Source organism: Gadus macrocephalus, chromosome 5 (assembly GCF_031168955.1).
Source record: "Gadus macrocephalus chromosome 5, ASM3116895v1".
Taxonomy (NCBI): domain Eukaryota; kingdom Metazoa; phylum Chordata; class Actinopteri; order Gadiformes; family Gadidae; genus Gadus; species Gadus macrocephalus.
In genome coordinates this window covers 15,740,041-15,762,988 of record NC_082386.1, presented here as the reverse complement: position 1 = coordinate 15,762,988, position 22,948 = coordinate 15,740,041, and the positions used below count along the sequence as shown (strand labels likewise).

The 22,948-nt window shown below is 46.4% G+C and overlaps 2 protein-coding genes across 4 annotated transcripts in view; one reads left to right on the top strand and one right to left on the bottom strand.

The window, feature by feature from the left end:
* Positions 1–6,493, top strand: part of luzp1 (leucine zipper protein 1) — a 41,619-nt gene extending 35,126 nt beyond the window's left edge. The window contains exon 7 of the mRNA XM_060052749.1: positions 113–6,493. The gene's annotated coding sequence lies outside the window, so the exon portion shown is untranslated. The remainder of the gene's footprint in view (positions 1–112) is intronic.
* A 2,353-nt stretch (positions 6,494–8,846) lies between these two features.
* On the bottom strand, positions 8,847–22,879 carry kdm1a (lysine (K)-specific demethylase 1a). Of its 3 annotated transcripts, XM_060052750.1 has the most exons (23): positions 22,748–22,840; positions 22,094–22,130; positions 21,263–21,556; positions 21,125–21,160; positions 20,377–20,545; positions 20,071–20,204; positions 19,893–19,971; positions 19,706–19,798; positions 19,472–19,578; positions 19,275–19,356; positions 19,028–19,122; positions 18,175–18,192; positions 17,346–17,488; positions 17,014–17,104; positions 16,567–16,701; positions 14,669–14,742; positions 14,054–14,165; positions 13,752–13,884; positions 12,986–13,173; positions 12,061–12,175; positions 11,568–11,695; positions 10,798–10,944; positions 8,847–9,891 (listed from the first exon to the last, which is right to left on the bottom strand). In XM_060052750.1, exons 2-23 carry the CDS (start codon positions 22,121–22,123, stop codon positions 9,691–9,693), a joined length of 2,604 nt encoding a protein of 867 aa, XP_059908733.1. In that variant the 5' UTR covers positions 22,124–22,130; positions 22,748–22,840; the 3' UTR covers positions 8,847–9,690. The 3 variants fall into 3 exon arrangements, with proteins under 3 accessions (XP_059908733.1, XP_059908736.1, XP_059908735.1); XM_060052753.1 differs by lacking the exon at positions 22,094–22,130 and having other exon boundaries at positions 22,748–22,879; XM_060052752.1 differs by lacking the exon at positions 21,125–21,160.
* Between the last annotated feature and the right edge of the window lie 69 nt (positions 22,880–22,948).

The following is a 22,948-nucleotide window of genomic DNA, read 5'->3' as shown; positions in this document are numbered from 1 at the left end:
AAAACATCAATGCCTTTTTGTACCTCGACATTGCGATGCATGACGAAGATTTGTGAGGACACTTTCAAACCTTACCGTCCTTGTGTTCCTTTTCTCATTTTTTTCCATGCAGCACTCAATCTCAACTGCTCCAGGAAGGCCCCCGGGGGGTCCCCAACAAACCCTCCTGGCTGCCCCCTCCTCCACCACCCCCCCCCACCACCACCACCACCACCACGACAGGCCTGCACTCACCGCATCTGCTGCTCCTGCTGCAAGGAATATAGAAGTGAAACACACAGAGCAGCTGCAGCGAGGGCCGTCGGATCCTTCATAGGACCAGAGACTGCCGACGCTGACCCCTGACCCCGGATCGACGCATGTACTCATGCGTGTCGCTACCAGAATCACCCCCGCCCGCCTACTCCCCAACTTAACCCCCCACCCCCACCCCCACCACCACCAACACCAACACCACCCCCACCCCCACCACCACCACCACCACCCCCACCACCACCACCCTCTTCCTTTTCCCTTCCGGAAACCTCTGTGACTCCCGTGGGGGACGTCACGGCACACGGTGTGTTCAGTGGCTGTGTGCGGAGTGTGTTTCCGTGGGAGTGATGTGGGGCTGAAATGAGGGAGGTGGGGTGTCTGAGGGGGGCCGGGGGCATAGCCTAGCCTAGCCTTCAACCAGCCTACGTGTCCGTCCTCCGCTTCCCTCTGTTGGATGTATTACATGTATAACCGCCACCACCACCACCGCCGCAACGCCGCCGCAACGCCGCTACTGCTAACTGCTGCTGCGATCTGACAAAGGAGAGGCTGTGGCTACGCCCGGGGGGCTGATGATGATGATGATGATGAGGGGGTTGAGAGGAAGAAGGGGGACTTTGAAAGGGGGGGGGGGGGGGGGAACCAGCGGCCAGTGACCTTGATGGATTTTTATAGCGTTTCGGAAGTGTGTCATCATGTGCCCCCCTCTCCACTGTCCGCCTGTCTGTCTGTCTGTCCGTCTGTCTGTCCCTCCGTCTGTCTGTCTGTCTGTCTGTCTGTCTGTCTGTCTGTCTGTCTGTCTGTCTGTCTGTCTGTCTGTCTGTCGCAAGCAGCTCATGTTATTTGGAGGGGAAGAAATCCATGAATCCCACTACAGTGTGCAGCCGTAGGATTCATTACTGAAAGAACAGATTCCTTACCCCGGATGGGACCAAAGACACCAGGGAGCGAGTCACTCACGTTAACGCTGGGAAGAACCTTGTACCGCAATATTATGACACTTTTTCGTTATTAAAGTATAACACGCTAGCACACATGCATTCATGAACAGCATGGCAGAAACAGATGTAAAAACACATGCTTCTTCCAGTGTCTTACCATAGCGGCATATCTTAAACCCATATGTAAACCCCTGTGTGTGTGTATGACCTAATGCTGCATATATGGTCGGGGACTATTTATGGAGAATGTCTGCATGTTCCGGAAGTGGAGTGTGTTCCTAAATTAGGAGCAGTATGTAGGAGTATGTCTGGGAATGCACTGGCTCCCTTTTACAAAAAGGGCCCATTTGGCCTCATAGTAAAGGACCAGAAGGCAGATTCTTCATTAGGCCGTCATCTTAACATTACTCGTGCTCCATTTCGTTTTAACAAGCTGTTTTGAATACTTTTCGGTAATTTGTTTCCTGTTGTTTGGCCATTCCTTTCCCTTCCTCAAATTGGAACACTTCTGTTGCTCTTCAGCGGAATGCAGTGTGTATTTTCTCTTCTGAGGGGGTGGACTTCATTAATCACTTTGCGACCCATGGTGCTTGATTCAAGTTCGGTTGCGGGCTGTGCTTCCTTACTGCAATACGATTCAAAAGAACGCAGACAAATCTTTCCGGAAGTGACTGTTGGAACCAGGTGTACCAGCAGCAAACCTAGCCTGGAAAGGCTGACCTTATCCGCGTAACAACACCCGTCTGTGCTGTGAAAGGACCCGTTCAGCCGCGCATCATCGCACCCTCAGGAGGAGTCCATCTTGGAACCCCCCCCTTGTGAGTTCACCTCGAGATGCGACTGGGTTCGCCGTGCGAATCGTCTTAACATTGCTCCTTAAAAAAAAAAGTGTATATATCTATATATATCTATATCTAATAGAGGTGTATTATTTTGTTACGGAATCCAACTTTAATTTTTGCTTGGTGGGCTACAGACTCATTTCTCTCTAGCTACAATTAGGCTGGAGACCTTGTAACCGTTTGGGGGTGCCATGGAAACAATTGTAGTATGAAACCTTGTGTAAAGTATTTTACGGTCGACGTAGAAGATATTATTGAGATGTGAGCGCTTACGTTTGTATTCATCCAGCAAAGTTCAACTGGTCTCTTAAGTAAAAACATTATCTGCTCTTTTTTTTTTTGATCTCAGACTTATAAAAATGTAAATAGGAAGTCAGAACAAACGTTCATCTCTTGACCAGAAACTCATGTATGGTAAGGGGGGCCACATTGTTCTTCTGAGACGCATCTGGTAATGACTATTGCTTGATGGCATGAATTTGCAGCGGCTAAATCAGCAGCTATCCTACCTAACCTACCATCCACTTCCACTTCATTATGTGGGACAGCAAAAGCAATAGTGAATATAGGTGGGAGGCACCAGAGTAGTGGAAAGGCCTGATTTTTATCCTGCATTTCTGCTGTCGTCGATTATTATTATTATTTTCTACGCTTTTGTGTTCAGACCTGTTTAATCACATTTCATCATTTCTTGACCTGATGCATAAAGTCTGAGGTAGTCATATCAATCAATTGATCACATCGATCAATACGAAATCCACCCAATCCATCCAACCAACCATGACCCGGCGATTACATTTTAGTAATTAGTCCTTTTTTTTTTTTTTTACAAATTATGTTAAAAACCAAACAAGTTAAGTTATACTTCCCAATGTACCTATTTTATATTCCGTCTCCAATTACTCATGTTATGTCATTGATTCCTCCTCCTTCCCTCTATAACAGATTAGTGCCTTGAGTTTCAGCTGGTGGACTCTCAGCCAGTATACTGGGCTACATCAGTTGTGTTGAACTCCACTACTTGCTGTATTGTATGACATGAATGTTGATAAGGCTTGAACGGTGTGATATTGTAATTAATACTCCTTTATTATTTATTATTTGAGCAGTTTTTTTGGACCCAAGTGTAGAGAATGTTTTTCACCAAGAAAATCCCAGAGTATTGTATTTTAAGCCAAACTTAACAAAAAATACATTCCCTTAAAACGATTGTAGACTGCACCTCACTTTTGATTTGTTTTAATAAAGTTGCTTTATAGCCTTGGGTGGCGTGGTGATATTGGAGTTTTGTACAGAGAGAGAACAGCCATAGTGTCGGAGCCCCCTTCTGTTCTGGACTTCTGAATGAGCGAGACTTCCACTGCTCTGTCCATCTTTATGCCTCCTTCCCCTCATTCTATCTTTCCGTCTCCTCTCTTCTCCATGAGGAATACGTTTGCTTCTCAGTGAGGACAGTACAATAGTTTAGACAGGCTTTCTGAAAGCAGTTGGCAGGGAGGTGGGGGGGCTGTTCCAAGAGAAAGTGACAGACTGCTCCCCCCGGGTTCTCAGGAAAGGTCAGAGGTCAAGGCTGCATCTAATTCTGCCTTGTTTTTTCGTTTTTTTTCTTTTCCTTTTGAAGGAGAGGAAGACGGCTTGACAGTGATGTTGTCCCCTTGAGGCAAATTCGACGTGCAGGAAGATATCCGCTGTCTCGTTCAGACCGTTTAAAATGCATGAGGTGATTGTCCATGAGTGTGTTGTATTAATGGACGTTGTTCAAGTGTCCGCAAAGGGGAACCCATCTAACCTCTTCACACGTGGCGGAGGAATTAGATAGCCTGGAGGTCCAACGGGAGTTTGTGTGTCTGTGCGCGCGTCATTGGATATAGGGTTTCTGGTTCTTTCGGTGGTACCAGTAGTATATATAGGTGCTTAGCAGACCTAGCCATGCCTCTTCTCAGAACCCTCTCTTCCTGGTACCAAATGAACCCCACATCCTCACCACCCCTCCTATACCATGTCTCCCTCACATTGTATTTGTTAATGTCCCCCACTCATCCTCCCACTCATACCTCAGAGGAGAGTCTTAAACGAGAGGCGGAGGTGGGGGGGCCAGCCAGCTGTTGGAAGCCGCAGGTTTTATGGAGGCGTTGCAGGGGGTCCCCTCTAAAGAACGCATGGCGTCGTCATTTTTTTTTTGAAGACAAAGGCCGGAACCCCCTCCACTGTTGTGTTAGGGTTAGGGTTATGCACCATCACTGTGCAGTGCTCCAGGTCCAAAGAACTGAACCGTCCTATCGCTACCTTCATACTAGCGATACCTCGCTGTGAAGAGGGGGCCCTTGGGCTTAACTTGACCAGGTCTCACTGAGATCAAGCTGTAGTCTGGGTCAACCAGCCTGAATACTAAGCTATATTCCATCCTGACTAGAATCCATACTTCCCATCGTTTTTCATCTCATTCTCTCATAGCAGCGGACGGGACTTTACAACGGTTAAATGCATTGATCATCAGGTTTAGAGGAGATCGTGGCTCAGGGGAACCATCTATAGAGGCAGCTGGGTGATTTGGTAGGAGACTGCTCACAATGTCGCCGACTTGTGCTTTGTTGTGAGACTTGTGTCAGCTTAGCGATCGATATGAACACGGGCAATAGGGCTCATTAGGAGTTTTATCCTGAAGGTAAGGCGGGTCATGATGAATGGGAGCGAGAGAACAAACTTTCCTTTCCGGCCAATCAAGTAGTTAACTCCTTACCCTGTGGAAGTCTGGGAGCGTATGGATAAACATATTTTACAAACCATTGTTTTTGATCCGGTCTGGGTTTTGGTTTGCAACCAAGTCATCTAGAATGTGCATAGCAAGCTGGGAGGGAGCGGGCAGTAGCGGCTTTAAGGTTCTGTGCTGCAAGTTGCCCTCAAAGGCTGCCATTGTAAAGCCTTGCTCATGGTGTCATTGTTGCTGTGTAGGGCCATAATCCACACTTAGCCAGCACTTGACTTTAGGACCTTCAGTAAGTAACCCCCCCCCCCCCCCCCCCCAAATTCCCCCTATCAACCTTTTCTGTTTCATAATGGTAGGCGTACTCCAAATTGTACCTTCCTGTTCCTATGCTGAATGTACTGTATGCAAGTAATCATGATTTTGCATCCGGGCCAAGCTAAATTCTTGAAGAGTAATGATAACATATAAGGCGACAAGATAACTTCTTTTCATTAGTATGACAGGAAAAGGTATTGCATGGATGCTGGGAATGGATCTTCGTAACGATTCTCTTTTCTTAGGAATGGCACACAATTGTGCTAATGCTTCAGCCTTCTCGAACATTGTGCCAAAATCATTCCACAGTATTTCTGGTCTACAGGTGGAGGCAGTGCCGGTGGTTTCTTTCTAAAAGTTAACCCGTCTCCTTTGTGTAGTATCACTGAATTAAAAGAGACTATTTTCAGCAGTATGATGTTTTGTTTTCTTTGTTAAACAAAAGATGCCCTATTTTGGAAGATGTATGGGATTGATTTTATTTAAGGAAAACCTTGTAATTTTGTAAAGTGGGCCTTATTTACGAAATATATATTTCCTATGTTTCCTCTGATTTTAAGAATATTTTTTTGTGAGATAATGCATTTCCTTTTTTTTTTCATTGTTATTGCACTCCTGGAGAGTACTTGTTTCTTGTATTTTCCTGTCTATTGTTTTAATGCAAAACATTTCTCAAACACCCATGTTTATGATATAAGGGGATTGATGCAAGCAAGAGGCGAGTGAGCAAGCGGGATAGTGTGGGAAAGAGAGCGAAACGGCGGGGGTGGGTACATTTGTGTGACGGTATAGAAGAATGATGGTGATGTGTGTTTTTTGTTTTTTATCAGAGCTAAGCAGGGTTGAGTTGTTTACCATGTGCTGTTTCCTTTGCTTCCTTCATTTCCACACACATGAGATATAATAATCAGGGTTTTTGTTATAACATTGTGTGTAAACAGTGCGTTAGTAAGCTCTGCCAAAGAAAGATGTGTTGAAGGCCTTCAGACATGATAACACACACACACTTACACTCCCACTTAGCACACACATGCAAACAAAATAACTTACACAATTATCCTCGGCTAAAACTGGATACCCTCTCTCTGAGATGGAAAAAAAAACACACACTTATGCTTTATTTTTTAAATTGCAACATGCATTACGAAAGAAAGATGTTGTTTGAGAGGGATGTAGACATACAGAAAGATGGACCTGTATGTATTAAGATCAAATAGGAAGGGTTTTAAGATTTGGTATTCATGACAGACTGAGGGTCAGGGTGGGTGATGCTGCTTTTTTGTTTTAGAATAAATACATTGTGCATGTTTTAACCTAACCATGGCTGACACACTGCATGTGGATCTCTCAATCTCTGCCAACAGGCTATATGTACAGCAGAATTATGTATTCCAATAAAAAAATAAAAAGCAAACATGTTTGTAAAAAGCAAAGCAAGTCATTTTGAATTTTCTGTCAATTCGGCTTGACCACTTTATATTGTAACAAAATGTTCTGCGTTAACAGTATGTTCGCAGTGCAACCTCAGCAAGCTCCAGTTGTTTTGTGTGTGTGGTCTCAGCTGGGTGTGCTCTCAACTCGGTAGGGTTGTTTAAAAAAGAGTAAAAAAAAAAGGCTACTGACAGAGAGCACGCTAAGCATGTTCGTGCACACACGAGGTAAATTGGTCAGGTGTGCGAGAAAGGAAAACCACAAACTGTTGGAATGCAAAGTCAGCGACACGCCTTTTGTATAAAACGGATGCGCCTTGCTGGAACCAGCAGGGCTATTCTTGACCTATGGCGAGGTTGCCCCATTTATTAGGCCTACCACATCCACAGACCAGAAATCTTCTATAAGCGAATGAGACTATAATTTAAAAAGCACATGGCAACAGGGGATATTACACCTCTTAAAGGTACAGTTCACACATTTGTGAAGGCTAAATCTGCTTTTTTACAGTATGCCCACCTCATGGCCTCTCGCAGACCGGAAATGCCATGCATGCAGAAAATTAATGTGGATTCCCATGCCTTCTTCACACTTCAAACATTTTAAGCGCATTTCAAATTGGTTGGGAGTACCATGGGTTTCCATGCCACTCAAGATAAAACAGCTTACATAAAGGGATAGTTCATTTTTAACCTCATAAACATGGTTTGCATGCAGGGATGGCATTTCTTCTAAACTACCCCAATCCCAGCTGTACTGAAATGGTTTACTTCTCCGCTCTGATGCTGTTGGTTTGCCCCTCTAGAGCAGAGTCCAATATAGTTATTCTAGGTTGCAAGAATCCACACAGGCTAGACTTCTGCCAATGTTGTACATGTGGGGCGCATATTATTTTTGGATTTACTAGCATTTATACCTGTAGCTCGTATTGTTCATCGAGTACAGTGTTGCTGTATGCACAAGAAACCTAGGCCTAAACAGTGTCTCTTACTTGTGAGGTCTCCTCTTTGGGCTCACGTCGTGTAGCCCTGCATATCCTCACACTGCAGCCAGAGCCCGCCTGGACCTTGGTCCTAGTAAGCAGCCCGGTGCCTGAGCTGAATTAGCCATGTGAAGTCAAGCGTGGAAACTATGCATTCGCACGCCACTCAAATATGCAGCTTGTGTGGGGATAAAATGGGAAAAGAAAATGTCCCAGTCTCACTAACCTCTATATGGCTTCTTACACTTCACTTCATTACGAGAATAACTATTTACTCTAATATGTTCGACTAGACTTACTCTTCACTCATTTAATGAGGCTAAAATAACATTATTATAACAAAATTTACTCCATTACATTAGACTATTCCAACTCTTCAGTCCATTACATTAGATGAATAGATCAACTCTTAAGTCCATTACATTAGACTAACTTGTCACTCCATTACATGACAGTAGACTAACTATTTTATAACTATATATGCCCCATGACATAAGACTACACCAACTTACATTAGACTAAAGTCTAGACTAACTATTCACTCCATTACACTAGAGACTCACTGTTCATATTGGGAATTCCACAAGTGCCCTCAGACAATAAATTAACACCAACCATAAATTTGTTTATTTAACCTATCATTTATCAACCTGTAAAAACCACCTCACCCACTGCATCAACTCTTGTTTCATGATCATGGATGTCAATGTGCATCCGCATCATGCAGACAGTATGGGGGAGGTGTGTGTCTGTGTATTCATGAGTACATTCCGCCCTGCACCTGTGGCGTCTGTGCTGTGAATCCATGAATCACGAGACGGGTGGGGATGTGCTCAGACACGCAGACACACCACTGCCTCCCTGTTGCTCAGTCTCTCCCTCTTTCTCTCTATTCCGATCAGAAAGTGGTTCATCCAAGATTCAGTTTATGTCCCAAAAAAAAAAAAATGGGGCTCAGCCGTAAACATTACCGGCTTGTTCCCAAAACGTTTGGTTTACCAGGGAAAGTGAAAATACCATCATGCTATTCACTCCAGAGATCCTGGCTGGAACCACCGCTGCTGTAGATCAAAACCTTCCTCTGGTCACCATAGGAACCGCAGCTAAAAAACAAAAGAGGGGGGGGGGGGGGGGAAGACATGGAAACCGGGGAGGAAGGGTTGGCGGTGGGAAGACACAGTGCCTCAGAAAGGCCACAGCCCATGGGCCTGACCAACGGCTACTCTTCCCTCGTTCATCACAACCTCAGCTATGAGGGGCCACCGGCAGAGAGCCTCGTGAAGAGTCCGGCCCCTGACCAGGGGTTTGACGTAAGAAACCGACACGGCCTCTTTACACAATTCCCGTTATGTTAGAAATAAAAAAAGGAATCCTTGAGATGCAATTCTTTTATTAACAAAAAAAAACAATGTATAAAAAAAGTGTATGGTGACGACATTTAAAACTTGTAACAAAAACATTCACAAAATCTTTTTCTAATTTTATTTTCTCCCTATACTACCCATTCTACATGGAATATTTAGTTTTTGGGCACCACATATCTACCATTCTCTTAGCAATGTTATTCAGCGACAAGTTAAACCAGGAAAATGCCCTTTACATCACATTGAACCGAAAATACATTCCAATGGAGTGATAGCGCCTTTATCTTCGGCTTCCATACCAATGTGTAGATATATATATATATACATAGAACCATCGATAAGGTATAAATATATCCTCTTTTCTAACTATACCCCAAACTAGGACAGCTGAATAACTAAACAAAAAATGCTTGTACTTTTTCTGAGCATTACTCCTAAATCCCAGGTCCATAATGCTACTGACGTATTATAATACACACGTGTCGTGGTGGCCGAGCCGAACTGTTTTATGGAAGGTATGGCAGCGTTGTACTCTGACAAGGAGGAGCGTGTGTGTATCCATACACACACACCAAACCACAGGACTGGCCTCCCAGCGAGAAAGCGTCTCAAACACACCATTTCACATTTCTATTGGATCTTGTTGTGTGGGTGTATGCGTGTGTGGGCGTATGTGCGTGTGCGCGACAAAGCCTTGAAATGCAGGTGGGGGGGGGGGGGGGGGGGGGGAGGAGACTTAATCGGAGTAGTGGCAGGAGTCGTCATCGTCAGGAGTGTGTATGCGTGTCGGCGCCGACGTCCATGAGTGTGTGTGTGTGTGTCAGTGTGTGTGTCTCAGTGCGTGTGTCCGGGTCTAGACGGCGGCGGCGGGCAGGGCCTGGGGGGGGTTGCTGGCGGCCGGGGCTGTGGTCTGCCGGGGCAGGGTGTACATGGCCCCCAGGAACTGGTCGGCGATGCGGCCCGCCTCCCGCAGCCCGCTGAGCAGGGCTCCGTGCACGGTGGCCGGGTAGTTCCTGATGGTGTGCTCCCCTGCGAAGAACAGCCTCGGGACGGGCTGGGGGGGGGGGGGGGGTGGGGGAGAGGGGGGCAGAGGGGTGAACAATCTGGACCAAACTGAACGAGTCCAAACGACACGAGGTCAAGGCTCAGTTATGGTTCGACGTCGACGCAGCGCAAGGGGGTTCACGGGCCCGTAACGTCCTCGCGGAACCCCTCCTTTGCGTCCACCGCAAGGGCCGGACGTGCGCCTCCCGAACATGGTCACCTTGGGTCGAGGCGACGCAGCGGCGAGGGCTGCGATTGGGCCGCTCGCTAAAACCCGACGCAGAACCGAAACAGGTTCACGACTGCGTCGAAGCGTGTGCGTGGTCGTTGCGTCGCGTCGAAGTGGAACCATAACTGAGCCTTACGTCCTGATTTGTACGATGGAGAGCGAGAGAAATGGACAATAGAAGAGAGAGAAGGAGGGAGAGGAGGAGGGGAGGGTACTGAGAGAGACTGAGCTCATCAGTCAACACATAAATATGACTGGGGTCTCATCAATCTGCATGCCAACTTCAAAACACCCCCAGAAACATCTGTGTTAGGAATGACTCCCAGTGCCCTGGCAGTAGTCATACCATAATGTAGGCTTGGCTCATGTCCATTCTGGCTCTCATGCCGACACAGGCACACAGGCATCACGACAGACAGACCCAGACAAACAAAGGCACAGACAGAGAGACCCAGACCCAGACCCAGACACAGACACAGACACAGACACAGACACAGACACAGACACAGACACAGACACAGACACAGACCCAGACAGACAGACAGACAGACAGACAGACAGACAGACAGACAGACAGACAGACAGACAGACAGACAGACAGACAGACAGACAGACAGACAGACAGACAGACAGACAGACAGACAGACAGACAGACAGACAGACAGACAGACAGACAGACAGCTGTACCTGCGAGGCCCCTGGGATGGCGGGGCCGGGCGTGATGGGCTGAGCCATGAGGTCATAGTCGTTTCCGGAAGAGCCCGCAGCGACGTACGAGTAGGACCCCCGCGCCCAGGGGTCGGCACGCCAACGCGTCACCACCGTCTCCTTAGGCTGCCATGGCAACCAGAGCAAACCCATACACAACACAAAGTTGGTCAAAAGGTTTACTTGAATATTAAATCAAACAAAAAACGATGTTGACAATTAGGAAAAAAAAGCGCTTCACAGCTGGTTGGTGAATCATTCCCAACGCTGGCCGCCGCAATCTTGATCCTTCTGGTATTTAACCGTACATAATGATTTATCGCGACAGCTGGCCCTGGCTGGGACCACAGATATGAGTGCCAGTCGTGTTAGCGCGCTTTGTGTGAAGCGGCGATGCGAGTCTACACAGCGACCGATTTGGCATTCCAGCGGAAAAAAAACAAACAGACTGGAGAGCCGGAAGAAAAAATGTAATCCATCACCATTTTTCTCTGGTGAATGGAAATGTACTGAAGGGAGGGCCACAGCCGTAACACATGTCAGGGCTACAGAAGGGCCTTCCGAGATACAGTCACACTGTGGCGATACCATCGCAACAACAAGCAACCAGTTCCCCTGCACTGGGGACGCGATCTCCAGGGCTCCAGATCCAAATCAAGACTGCCCCCAGAGCGATGGTTTCAACACAAAAAAAAAAACACCAGGAGGACCCTGGAGGAGGAGGTGGAGGAGGAGGAGTGTGGGGGTACCTGAGGCACGGCGCTGCTGCCGAAGATCCCCTTCAGGATGGCCAGGCAGCGGCCCACGATGACGTCGTCGCTGATGTTCTCCATGATGCCGGCGGCCTCTCCCGCCATCAGGGCCAGCAGGATGGGAGCTGGCAGACGAGGAGGGGCGGTTATTGGAGGGATTCAGATGGACTCCGCTGTGCTTGGGACATTGATCCCATGCACAAATAATAAGGAAAGAGACTGTACTCAAAGTTCTGTTAGAGGTCCTTTGCGTACGATGCAGAAATTCCTCCTCATTATTGGCCCGTTTAGTGAACTACAGTCTGCTTGCGCACTAACAATGAGAGTGGTTTGAGACACCATCACTCAAACTAATGTTGAGTAATTATCGTAAACTAGAAAATGCATTTCCTGCTGAAAATGCAAGAATTGCCAAAGCAAATATACATCAACCATCAGCCCTTTTTTACCCCTGACTACTAGTGGGCACTATGGGGGGGGGGGGGCTCACCTTTGTAGAGGTTCCAGAAGAGGAACAATTCCCCGCGGCTGGCAGTGGTGGAGCCCACGTGACCAAACAGGTTCACACTGGGGTCCCAGAAGACGCGGTCGAAACACAGCACCACCTAGAGGGAGGGAGGAAACAGAGCCGATCAGTGACACACATTCAGCTTACAAGGTCACAGGCACTGGTACTCACAAGTACATTTTATTCTAGCAATTATTCAGTTATAGCCATTCAGACTATAACTAACCCGAGCTCTAACACAAGAAGGATCCCTCCACCTTCCAGGTAGGGTCGGGATGGCAAAGAGTGCCATAGTGGACAAACATGACTTGGATCTCAGCTCTGTTCGTCTTGATGTTCCCTATCCAGCCACGGGAGATGGCTGTGAATGGGCTCCAGGAGAAGAGCTCCCCCTGCTGGTAACAGGGCAGTGCAGTCCTGTTCCCTGTTGCATAATAATGCCGCATTCTGCTCCGTGCTGCAGCAGTTGGCAGCATACTGAGCTGTCTATAGAGGAAAATGCTCAGAGACCCCAGGGGGGGGGGGGGGGGGGGGGGGGGGAGCGAGAGCGAGAGAAAGCATACTTGGCTCCACTCCTAAACTCCTCTTCTATCCGACCCACTCAATACCAATGTTCATCCGGCACTCCAATTTTACAAGAGGGGGTGTAGAAAGACAAAAGCTCCCAGGCTATTTATACGATTGTACCACTTGTTCCAATCTCAAAACCCAACACCGGTTTTGAATCATATCCGTGGGTGTAGGAGCTTGCAGGTTAAAAAAAATTAATAACGGCAGGATAAAAAAAGTTGCATATTATTTACACATTAAAAATGACTGCTTGACTGGTAGTGTTGGGCGGAAATACACAATTCTCAAAAGCAGCCATTGGCCCCCCCCGGGGGTGCCCTGCCCCTCAGACACCCACCTTGTTGAGGTTACCGAAGCCCATTCGCTGGATGGCGGCGGTCTTCCACTCGGGCAGCGAGGGCATGAACTGCACGGCGGGGGGCTGCTGCTTCATCACGCCCAGCGGCAAGGTGCACAGCACCGCGTCACACTTGTAGATGAAGGTCTGGCTGGTGGAGCGGGTGTTGACCGCGATCACCTCACAGCCTGGAGGGGGAGGGGGGCAGCAGAGGGTGAGATGAACGCAGGGCGGTTCCTCGAGAGAGTCATTCATAAATGATGGACTCTCTTCCCAATGCGGCACTGTGCGCCACGTCTGAAACGTTAGGGACACACAAAGGTATATGTAACGGCACGCAAAAATGTTCATGCGTGTTCATGGATACAACATCTTTTTTGGATCACTAAAAACCTCAGATCCCTTCATGTCAGATCCCCTCAAAAAATAATAACTGCAAAAATAACAATTAACTAATGAAAAATGAAATAGAAGTGTGGAGTTTGGCTTGGTGTAGAGTTCTGGATCCAAGAGCTACCAAATAGTTGTAAAAGGACAAGCCTAACGTAGGGATGTTTTGTTCGGGTGAAACACACAATTGCAATTGTGCGTTTGTTTTTAAGCCAATCCGGTAACTTCCCAGTGTTTCACCATGAGACGGGGTTGACCTTGTGGTTTAAATGTTAATGTTTGGTTACATTTAAAGTGTCATTAAAGTCAAACAACCTCAACACCTATAATACAGACAGTGCATAAAGAACAGACGGATGACACCCCCTCAGCTTACCGGAGGCCGTGTATCGGACTTGTTTGACTGCGGTGTTGAGCTTGATGTCCAAGCCTTCCGCCAGTGCCACGGGCACACAGCTGTAACCGTTTCTCACCGTCAGGTGGCTGCCAGTGAACTCAAAGTCATCGTCCTGTGATAAAACACATGGTTAACCACGTCGTTAGTACTGCGGAATAGATCTCGATGATCACTTCGCACAGCAGTCATTTCATAGCATTTAACATAACAATGAGAAAAGCGCATTACAAAAAAAACCTTTGCATAATAATCAGACACGATGATTGGACAAACGTTTGTACCTGATCCCAGTGTTTGAGAGACAAGGTGGACAGGGGCGTGGCGTTGGCAAACTCCAGGTTGGCAAAGTGCCAGTCTAAGATCTGTCTGTCTCTCGAGGACAAGTAAACATCGCTGGCGCGTCGAAGAAGAAGAGGAGGAAACGGGGGGAGATAAAAGGGTGCACTGGTTAACATCACGGCACTCACTCGTCTTAAAAACATGTTGGCCTGCGTTTGATATAGTCGTGTTTCCCGGTCCTGTTAAGAGATGGAGTGCAACAAAAGTTGATTTTCTTGAACTTCATGGTCTTCCTCTTTTAGTCAAGTGAAAAGTGTAAGTGGACAGACAGAGTGTAAACCACTGTGTTAGCACTAGAGCACTGAGGACGCACTCACACTGGGCCATCTGTTCTGTGCCAAAGCCTGTTTCACACCTGTACCGTGCTCATGTATGATTGCCGCCCGGTTGGCGTGCTCACACTAGCCAAACGATCTAGACTTGAGCACGGTACAGGTGTGAAACGGACTTGGGCATGGTACAGATGGCCTAGTGTGAGTGCGCCCTGAGTCACTTAAGTCAAGAGGACGTTTCGATCCCTTGAAAAGATGGCTGGACAGACGTATAGGAGGTCTCACCTGGGTGGATTTGCCTCCAGCTCCTGTAGTTTTTCTTCAAGTTTCACCTGTAGCTCCACCAGCTCGTCGTACTCCTAAGGACAGACACACGTACGTGGAAGAGTTTGAGCAACCTCCTTGTCTTGATCTGCTGCAAACATTGCCACTAGAAGGCAGCTATGAATAGGCTTGCACTGTCAAGAGGGTATTTTCATTCGAAGTCAGCATATCGTCAATGATCCGGTTATTGGAGATGATTAATAGGTGCGCTTACACTGTAAGCATATATCGCCAGCAGTGCATCTCAAATGGTGTTGCACCCATGATCTATCCAACTTTGATAAGAGGAGCCTTTGTATGTCTATCCTTAGATTTTCTTAACAGTAAATCTGATCGACTTCACACTTTTTTCTCAGTCAAGACAGGTTGCTTTGTTTGGCAAGAAGCCCGTTTAAGAAGCCAGCGAAGGGCTGTTCTTTACTTAAGCATTTTGTCGAAGCATTTTGTTTTTTTTTATTGCATGCCAGTTCTTATGAATTTGTGTGTGCGTGCCGGCGTCCACGTTGAACACACCCTAAAGTGTTCTGGGACAGGTAGAGAGGACAAATAGAGCAGTCAGAGAGTGGGCTGAGTCGGCCCAGTTCAGAGGTTCAACCGCAACAGCGCTGGCAGCCCCAGCGACGGTGTTAAAACAGTGTCTATAAAAAGCTGCCACCAGGCCCTGACACCCCTACTGCACTATAATAACGCCTCCTACCACTGCACTACCGTGAGCCACACTGACCGCTACGGCCAGCAGAAACCGGACCCTGGCAAAACCGACACATACAATGAAAAATAATGAAAAACAAAAAAACTAACAGAGACAAACGCATCCAACTGCTGACTACGCTGTGAAGCTACGTTTCCTTCGCAATTCTACTTGTGTGCAAGTACACACGGATGGTTACACAAAGAAAGGTCCACGAGGGCTGTGTGAAGCGGGTGTGTGACTCCGGCTCCGGGCTGAGTCGGACGCCGATCGGTGCAGGCCTTGAAGTGGCTTCTACAGACAGTGGACGAGGGGGGGGGGGGGGGGGGGGGGGGGGAATGGGTCCGTTCCGGTCCAGACGGCAGCTGTGTTTGAAGCAGCTCTATCCGCGGTCTTAAGTACACACACAGCTCACCGAGAGCAGATTTATCTCCAGCCCAAAATAAAAAGGCCAGCGCCGGCTCTAATAGCACATCCAGCCAGGGCATTAAACCCCTTAAACACAGCCCTGCGCTGCCTGCTTGAGAGAGTTACAATGGCGTGTGGTTAGGGACGCCGATGCGCCCTCTACCTCGCTGGCCACCGTACATCACTTTTATGAGCTCGGTACGCTTGAGGATTTTAATGATTTTACCAGTCAAAAGGCACAGATGATGAAAATGAGGTGGATGCAAATCCTGTAGACTAGAGGCATTTTTGACTCATGCAAGAGGGCCCCATCAATGTGCCATGAAATAGATAAAACATGCATGCTTAACCACCACATTATGATTAATGAAAAGAATCTGCAATGGGTTTTTCTTTTAACCGCAGGATGACAAGGGGGAAAACGAGTACTTGATCGTTTTCCAGCAATCTATTGCATACCGTTGCAAACACACATCTCCAAAATCGCACACACATTACAATGCGTGTGCGATTTGCTCTGACACACCATTCTAGCGTTGACCCCGACCGGGCGTCTGGCTGTTAGATTAATCGCGCCGGTTATCAAGACCTGAGCCAGCAGAGATTAGATCCATTAATAATAAACACTTTAAGAAACAGAAAGAAAGAACGAAAGAAAGGCCGAGAAAAAAAAGCAGACACAGATAGAGAGAGAGAGACAGAAATAGAAAGAGGGAGAGGCAGGAAACACCGCACGGGTTTGGAATCAGACGGGGCTCACTTTGCAGAGCGCGGTCAGGTCCCGGTGCTTGCTCTTGACCAGGAACTCTGCCGTGATGTCCCTGGGCGGCTTCACCTCGCTGGCCTCCTTGTACTGCTGGTGGAGCTCCTTCACACGCTCCTTGGTGTTCACCATCTGACGGGAGGAGAGGAGGAGGAGGAGGTGGAAAGGATCAAAATAAGATTGTCAGCAAACATAGTTTGGTATTCGTGCAAACATTTTATGATTCGTCCATTTTCGTCGTGTATTCCTGAATACCATCAAATGTAATTTTTGGTCGAGATAAGCCCTTGGCTACGAGAAGAGGTATTGTTGAGGCGTAATTCGAATCTACATGTCATTGTTGACTTAGTAGTAGCACACAAGTTGGTAAGAAAGGAGCAGGACCATCTCCTTAATTATTCAGATGTAAAACATGAAACAATATAAAACATAAGTTATGTTCACCTTGTTTAGCAGCTCCTTCAGATCCTCCTGGGTTTTGACAATCTTCTTCCAGTGTTCAATCTGCTCGTCCTTTACGTGTTTTTCCTGCAGCCTACACACACACACACACACACACACACACACACACACACACACACACACACACACACACACACACACACACACACACACACACACACACACACACACACACACACACACACACACACACACACCTTGGTTACTATTGTGTGTACAATCGGTTAACATGCGCAGTTTGCATAACAGCGATACCATTTTGCCCATGGTTGATATTGTAAAGTCATGTGCTAGTGTTTGAGTGTGTCACTCACTGGATGACCACCTCCAGGGCCTGTCCCAGGGACACAGGCTTGTTGTTGAGGAAGTTGAAGTCCAGCTGGTGGCTGAGGTAGGAGGTTGCCTCCAGGAGCCTGTTGAACTCCTGCTCCACCATCTCGTCCTTCTCCTTGGGCACCTGGAGACAGACACAGACTGTTGACAACCAACCCATAATCTAATCCACCAGCAGGTTACAATAGTAATACATTAGAGTATAGTAGCTTGTACTAGAAGGAAAGAACAGGGCCAATAATTTAGCAATGTCCCATATCAGTTAAAATATTTGTCTTTAATTTCCGTTAAAGTCATGCAATACCAGGAAGGAATCAATAAAATGGTGACAAATTTAAAACAAAGGCAGTGATCAGATGTCCTTGAAGATGTATTTATAAAATAAACGTATAATTATGTAATTTCCCACAGGGCATATAAGAGCAAGCACGCATTTCATGCAAAATAAAAAGTTTTTTCCTAACTTAATGACACAGACCATGCATGGATTTACTCTGCATGCTACTGTAATCAAATCCAGCCAAAAGCAATATATTTCAGTGAAGATTAATTAAATAATTATTAAATGGTATTGCATAAGTATTTTATGAAAATGTCTGTCAAACCTGGTAGACAGAACATCATCAAAATAAAACATCATTAATGTCAATATACATCTCCCATATCTTTGTATCAGTTCCCATAGGGTTCTCATTACAGAGGGATAAACTGTCGTGACATTATGTGTTGAAAATTGTAATTAAAAGGATGAAATGGAATGCTCATTAATACAAGGTAAGGTACGTATTATATAAATAAAACAATACATACACTCGTGCATCGTTCCCCCTAAAGTTGTGCACCAAAAGATGAACAGGGGAGGGTTTGAGAAGAGGGAAGGGAGAGAAAAGAAAAGGTAAATACAGCTTCACCTCAACAGGTTTGCACAAAAGAAAAAAACATTTACATTGAATTTTCATCTCAGCTGCCGATGACTAAATTCATTCCACGTGATGTTGAGGCTTGAAGAGCCTTTAAACCTGTACAAGGAAACGCCCTTATCACAAATCTAAATAATTCCATTTCCACTGCCGCTGCCCTTACTTACAGCAAACAAATGAGTAAACAGATTGTTTACATCCCATAATAGCATTGGCCTCTGCCTGCTAAACGCCCTTCATTAAAGGGACTGTGGTCTATGAGCTGCTAGCCAAAGCAGTGAAGGACGGATCCACTCTTTTGTTTACGCAGTGTGTGGCATGGTTTAACTCGCAGGGAGACAAAAACAGGTCTATAAAGGAGCCTTCAGTCCAAACAGATGCGGGTTGTACAAAGACCAAGAACTTCACATTTACTGTTAAACCACACATTGTTAAATACAAAAGACAGCCTACGCATACACAAACACACACTGTGCTTTAGATCCATTACTTTGTAGTTAGTGTGTAATGCATACATGCATCCATAACATTAATCCACGTCCCATCTTTAAAGTATATACCCATTTGAGACTTCTAAGACTGTTTTTCAAGGTAAGTAACAATCAAAGACCAATTTAAAAAAGTGATCTGATCTTTTTTATATTTTTCAGATTTCAGTCTGCTAGGTAAAATACTGGAAGATAAAATAAACTTTACTGTTAGAATAATAGCATATTAGATCTAGGATGTCTGGTTATACTTACGGCCTGGCCGTTGGCTTCATAGAGAGGACATTTCTGTTTAATTTTGGCCAACTCCATGTTGACCTGCTTACTTATTACAGCCATGGGGTTTCCTCCTACGCACACACAGAAATGTTATTTTAACAACACCGCCCTCTACTGATGGTTATTGGTTACTGAAGCACTGATCAAAAAGCATGATGCATAACTTCTAACTGTAATACTTCTGCAGATGGAGGAAGGCCATGGACGAATGAAAGTCTCTTACCCAGTCCGGTCACTACCATAGCTCCTAGATCTGCCACATAGTTGCCTTTCCTAAACGTGGCCACTCTCCCGCCAACACGATCCTGTAGAAGATGAAAAATAAAACATTTAACCTAACAGAAACAAATCTCTGAACTCAGTCATGTGGAACACCAGTCCCACCTATTCATATCGGTATTGACTCGTCCATTGACATACCCTGGCTTCCAGAACAGTCACGTCCATCCCAAAGCTCTGCAGCTGCCTGGCCGCGGCGAGACCCGACACCCCCCCTCCGATGATGATGACCTTACCCGTCTTCTTAGCTGCAGGAGGAAGGACGACGGTTGAGATATGACCCAGGACGGGTGTACGGCCAATGGTGGCTCGGGGAGACGTTTGAGCCAAAAGGTTCAGAGTTACATTGCTGAAGATAAAAGGGTGTTCACTCACTGGGTAACGGCTTGACCCTCTTGTAAATGCCAAAGTTGACAAGACCATGCCTCTCTAGGTAGCTGTGTATTCTGTGGACCAGTATAGTATCACCTGATGAGATAAAGAGATGGAGAAAGGTAACCATTTGTTCCACAAATAATATACGAGAAGATGAGTAAAGGAAATAGTCTTAAGATGAACTCACTATTGTACGGAGCTTCAAGCTGTTGCACGGTGGCTTCAAACGTCAGCTGCACCTTAGGGTTGTCTAGCCACAGTTGAAGCTGAAAGAGGCATCATGGGGAAAATAACAAAAGAGATCACTTCACGCCTTTGAAACAACGAGCCGGGTGTCGAGCGTGCGTGGAGGGGCGGGCCCATACCGTGCGGTTCCGGATGAACAGGAAGACCTTCTGGGTCTGCTGGGGCCCGCTGATGATGTCGGGGAAGCAGGCGGCCTCCTGCGACGTCATGCGGTCGTGGGGGAGGCGGCTCTGGAAGGCGGCTCCCTCCACACCTAAGTCGGCCAATCACGTCCACCGCGGGATTAAACATAGTCACCAACCGACGGTACGATAGGATGATGATGATACTTGTGTACATAAAACAGGGAGCCACGAAGAAGAAATGATACAAGTTCAAAGCTTTCTATCACAGGATGTAATAAGTGCATGGACATTGGGACACACCTGAGGGCTCTTCAGGCTCGCTGTCATTCTCCTCCTCCGGCGGGGGTGCGGGCGGCGGCACCACCTGCTTCCTCTCCTTCTCTGCCTTGGCATTGCGCTCCTCCTCAGAGTAATATTCGTCCTCAGACAGATTGGCCAGGCTCTCGTCCATCTCGCGGTACTCCACCTGCTGTAGGACGCACAATAAGAGCTTGGTGAAAACCTGGCTCTGGGGTCTGCTGGAAGGCAGGGGCGAGCTTGTGCGAGGGGTGACACGCTTCACTTTCTTCCATGGCCCGGAGTCTTTATCTAGGGAAGGAGGTATGATCTGTTATTCTTCAGGACTACTATAGCCATGTCCTTTCTCTGTGTTGTTGTAGATGTAGGCGTGTTCACAGGGTCTTTGTGTGTGAAAACAGCCTGGGTTTACTGGGGAAAGATAGCATGGTTATGTGATTTTGCCTTAAGGGGATGTTATAAGACAGAAATAGTAACATATGATCGTAAAGTAAATTATCGATTGACTACTGCCGAGGTCCAAGCGATTCTTTCTTTTTCCTTTTTAGAAACTCATTTGACTGTAGCCTGTCCCTGCTGATCTTGATACGACATTAATATAGTTCATTAATGCTCCTTGCTTTGCCCACTTTATGGCAACTAGGAAACACAATGTGATAAGGTAAACAATGGACATCATAAAAAACGATAGAAATGCTGATATATATATATTTCAGGTGTATAGTGTAAAGTGAACGCACAATATACTCACGTAATTGAAATAATGGTAAACTTTCCAATCTTTGCCCTATAATGATACGATTTAGACATTAAAAATAAAAAGGGTTCATATCCAGCAACATGTCACCCTCTCTTGCCATAAAGGGCAACGAAGATCTTAGATGTTTACTTTTGCTCGCTTGCGACGGCTCGTCCTGCGGACTTCCGCGGCGTCCTGCTCCGCCGCTCCTGGACCTGCTTGGTGGGGCAGGGGGGGCCCCCCCGGCTCCCCGCTTGGGGAAGCCCTTTCCTTTTTCTTGACGTCCGCGGGTCCGGGAACAGTGGCCGACGGCCCAGACTGGGCGTCTGACCCAGAGGCCCGTTCCGCCCCAGCGGCGCCGGTAGTGGATGAGGCGGTGGAGGAAGAGGAGCCAGCGTCTGACTTCTTACTGGACAACATCATGGAGGACGTTGGAGGCCTCTCCTAGGGCGGGAGGGGAGGATAGCATGAGTATTGACGGTTTCGGTTTTTACGACAAAATATGTGGTTTTGGTGGGGAAATATCTGCCACTTGAATGTGCACAGTGGATAAGATAACAAATGATCAGGAATATAAAAAAGGAAAAAACGTGAATGAAGAAAAGCATGAGCAATGACGATCTATATCATAGGTATCACTATCTTTGGTAGCTGAGTGCAAAACAGCTTTGCCATTTTAAGGGATTTTTAGGTAAGGTTATTCGTTTTTTCAGAGAAATCAAAAAAAAATTACAATCATGTTCTGGTGCCTAGACCTAACATATGTGGCCAATCCTAATAAAAACACAACAAGACCCACAACATAAAATCGCGTGAAAATAAATGTACCTGCTGCATTAGACTAACACAACACTAGATTTGATTGGCACTAGGAACTGTATCGCCCCAACCCGTAACACGAATTTAAATGCTGCTGGACACGGTGCATGAATATATGATTTTGTGAAATGACGGCTCTATGGTACAATAGCATTGTTTTACCCATTTCTCCGTGCACCTCGTAATATCCATTCAAACACTAAGAAATAAAGAAAGAACCAGAGATGTAGTTATAAAAACACCTGACGGCCTTATACTATATTTCATATTGCATTATACCATACTACATGATAATCATCCAGAGAACCAATCCATTGTGTAACTCTACCGTCCCCCCTATGGAAAATAGCAAGAACCGGCTAGCTTGCTAATGCTAGCTCTCTGTGAAGCCTTCAGAGACAGCAAGAGGTTGAGCTAGCCACTGAGCCAGTTAGGGGTAGCTTGGTTCATTTTGTCATACCACCAAAAAGGAAAATGTACATTGGTTGAATGTATAAATAGCAGCCTACATATGAATCTATTCCATCGTGCGTTTCTTTCGACACGATTTGAAAAGGTATCGGAGGAAATTAATTGGCGATCGATTGGTTGCGCAAGCTAGCCTTATTGTTAGCTAAATGCTAACAATGAGTGTCGACTAGCAGCAACGTTAACTGTGGCTCAGTAGCAGGTGTGACCCGATCATGACTAGCGAACCTCGTTTTTACATGGATCTGAGCTCGTATACCGACAAAAACATTTAGAGTACCCCTGTTCGCGGCAACATGCTATATTTTGTGCGTTTTTGGTCACAAACGATTGAATTATTATCATTACCTCTTGATCCTGAAAATGTCAACACAAAGGCAGCTTTCACTGCAGTGCCTCTCGAAGGAGTGTCATTTGATTGGCTAAGCTAGACATGTACAAAGTTTTCTGAGCCACGCTGATTGGCCGGATACACTGTCAAACAAAACTGGAGTCATTAGATATTCAAATATTTGCCTCCAAATTCTACTCACAAATTCACAATGCATG